We start from the raw sequence: 2,373 nt of genomic DNA on the forward strand, positions 1-2,373 counted from the left end.
GTTTCCAGAAAAAAATACTGTCTAGTGTGGTTTGCATGCTCAAGGTATTTTTAGTCCATATAGGCAAAATAATTTGTGATTTGATACTGTTAGAATACGTTTTGAAAACCTATGCCAAGTCAAAGATGAAAGCCCATTCAGCATCTACGAACATATTTCATTCATTTAGATCGCCATTAAAATCTTCAATCATCAAAATGTCTATTGAAAGTAATCAATTCTTCTTCATTTTACCGGTTTCGTATTTTGGATTTCCTAATTTGAGATTTCTTGCTTTTTATTGCTTTTGGAGTAAATGTATTCCGTTATATAGAAAGTGAGTCCGATTCTAAAGATTTTGAATGCCAAATTTAACTCATACTAATGTCTGCTTCTGCATTTAATTCTTATATTAACATGATACTGCTGTACTATATAGGAGTAATGCAATTTCAATTTGTCTCGTAAAAAGTCTGAATAAAGTCATTCCAAACTCACGCACAAGCCAACGCACGTGCGTACATGGTTAGGTATAATTATATTGACATTGTAATTAACACATTTCTATCGTTAAGAATAGGTCTAACCATAATAAATAGATCACTAACTGGAGCAACGACGATGGAAACATTCAAAAACAATTTTAGTTTTCAGCTGCTAATTGGCAATCCAATATTTACTCAGTGACCAGCATTTCGGTAGTTAAATTCCATGAACCTCAGTGAATTCTTTCGCCCACTCGCGCTGCAGAGCTAACCATCTGCGAGAATATAAGTGCAATGCGCGACGAGCTGAGGGCTCATTTCTTTAGCACTCGGCAGTGGACAATATTCGTTTGATCGCCAAATAATTCATAACGGTTCGGTTGTCTTCGACGTTGATTAGTTCGTTCACGGGCGGATAGAATGAAGCTCATAGAAGTGATTTTGACATGCTTCCTGCTTCGCTTGTATTGTGTAAGTGCAAACGTGCATAGCATTAATGTCGGGGCGAACTTGACTGATTTCATGCATGTCCGCAAGAAGAGGAGTTTGATATTCAACGGCAGCGGAACAATTAAGGTGAATACACACGAAACAAAAAAAAAAAGTTTGAAACACTTAAGAAGTGAAAGGAAAGTGCAGTGTTGTGAAAGTGTGTAAAATATGTAAATATTGCTCAGTGTCTTAAAACAGCGATCAAAAACTGTTACTCCAGTTGAGAACTTTGCTCTAAAATAAGTGATTTGCCGAAGTATATCCAAGATCAGTGCGACATTTGTCGTCTGAGTGGTTTGCAACATATGAAATAACTACAGATTCCCAATAAAGTTCATTTTCGTTGCCAGTTGCCGAGAGCATTATTATATTTTATCATACTGACATTCTTACTCTTCCAACAGTTATCCGTCGGTCCATCGGGAGCAGTTAATTTGGCCGACCCGGTAACATGGCGTTCACTTGTCTGCTCATACACTGTTCAAGGTGGCCAATACTCAATCCCAAGCGCTCCTATATACCCATGGGACAAATGGGAGGACACCTTTGCGCGCAAATCCAGGCTTCTTCATAACAGCCAACCGGAACTGGCCTCCAATAATTTTGAAACCGATGAATCACGACTGTTCTTCTACACATTGCTGGAGGCATTGATGAGCCAACGTGGAGTTAACGGTCGACAGTGCTTGCTGCGCTCCATTTGCCAGAATGCGCAGGTGGACCAACATGTGGGCTTATTGTCGGAAATCCTGGACACAGTACTCACGTATGTAATTCAAATAAAGTAATCATCTCATATGAGTGCACTCACTGATGAATTTTTAGGCCCGGAGTTGAGGACTTGGATAAGAGTTATCGAGGTGCGCGAGAGGCCGGTGTAGCCGGCGCAGATTGCTTCAAACTGTACGCCGAGTGCCCGGCAGGTCTCAATTGGTTGGACAGCTATTTAGATTACTTTTAATAGGCAGAATGTGAAAAGCACTGATGCAGTGCTTTATAGTCCATGTATAGGAGGCTAATTATTTATTATTTAAAAAGTAGAAAGTATTCCAAATATTCCGTTATGTGTTTGCGTGGAACATTTAAGATATTTATTTGGAACCATAGATTTTAAGAAAGTGGGTGGGTTGTGTAAGATATAAGGTCCTTTTAGATAGTTAAAAAATGTTGACAAGAAAAATATATAAAGATATGTATGAATGTATATGGAAATGGATTTCAAAATATTTTAAATTCGAGTTGGAAATTGAGTATAATTACTGTTGAAGTTACGTCAGACTCAATATTTTTTTGCCATGTGATGTCGCCACTAATTTCAAGAGATTTTCTTGCAATATTTATAATTTTCTCAAAACACATGTGGAAGGCAATGTAATGGGCTAAAGTTTCGAAGGATATTGATTCTAATTTTTGCAAT

The 2,373-nt window shown here is 37.8% G+C and overlaps 1 protein-coding gene across 1 annotated transcript; it reads left to right on the top strand.

Moving 5' to 3' along the window:
• The first annotated feature begins 884 nt into the window (after nt 1-884).
• Nucleotides 885-2,160, top strand: LOC105212930 (uncharacterized). The gene is made up of 3 exons (XM_011185311.3): nt 885-1,040; nt 1,361-1,722; nt 1,782-2,160. The coding sequence occupies exons 1-3, from the start codon at nt 885-887 to the stop codon at nt 1,915-1,917; spliced, it is 654 nt and encodes a 217-aa protein (XP_011183613.2). The 3' UTR covers nt 1,918-2,160.
• Nucleotides 2,161-2,373: the final 213 nt, after the last annotated feature.

The sequence above is a fragment of the Zeugodacus cucurbitae genome, chromosome 4 (genome assembly GCF_028554725.1).
Source record: "Zeugodacus cucurbitae isolate PBARC_wt_2022May chromosome 4, idZeuCucr1.2, whole genome shotgun sequence".
In the NCBI taxonomy this organism is placed as follows: Eukaryota; Metazoa; Arthropoda; class Insecta; order Diptera; family Tephritidae; genus Zeugodacus; species Zeugodacus cucurbitae.

Bases quoted from the DNA above. Each gene is read 5' to 3' on its own strand.
- LOC105212930 (XM_011185311.3), top strand. From the start codon at position 885: ATGAAGCTCATAGAAGTGATTTTGACATGCTTCCTGCTTCGCTTGTAT. The intron at 1,041-1,360 runs GTGAATACACAC...CTCTTCCAACAG, and splicing joins ACGGCAGCGGAACAATTAAG to TTATCCGTCGGTCCATCGGG. The intron at 1,723-1,781 runs GTATGTAATTCA...ATGAATTTTTAG, and splicing joins ATCCTGGACACAGTACTCAC to GCCCGGAGTTGAGGACTTGG.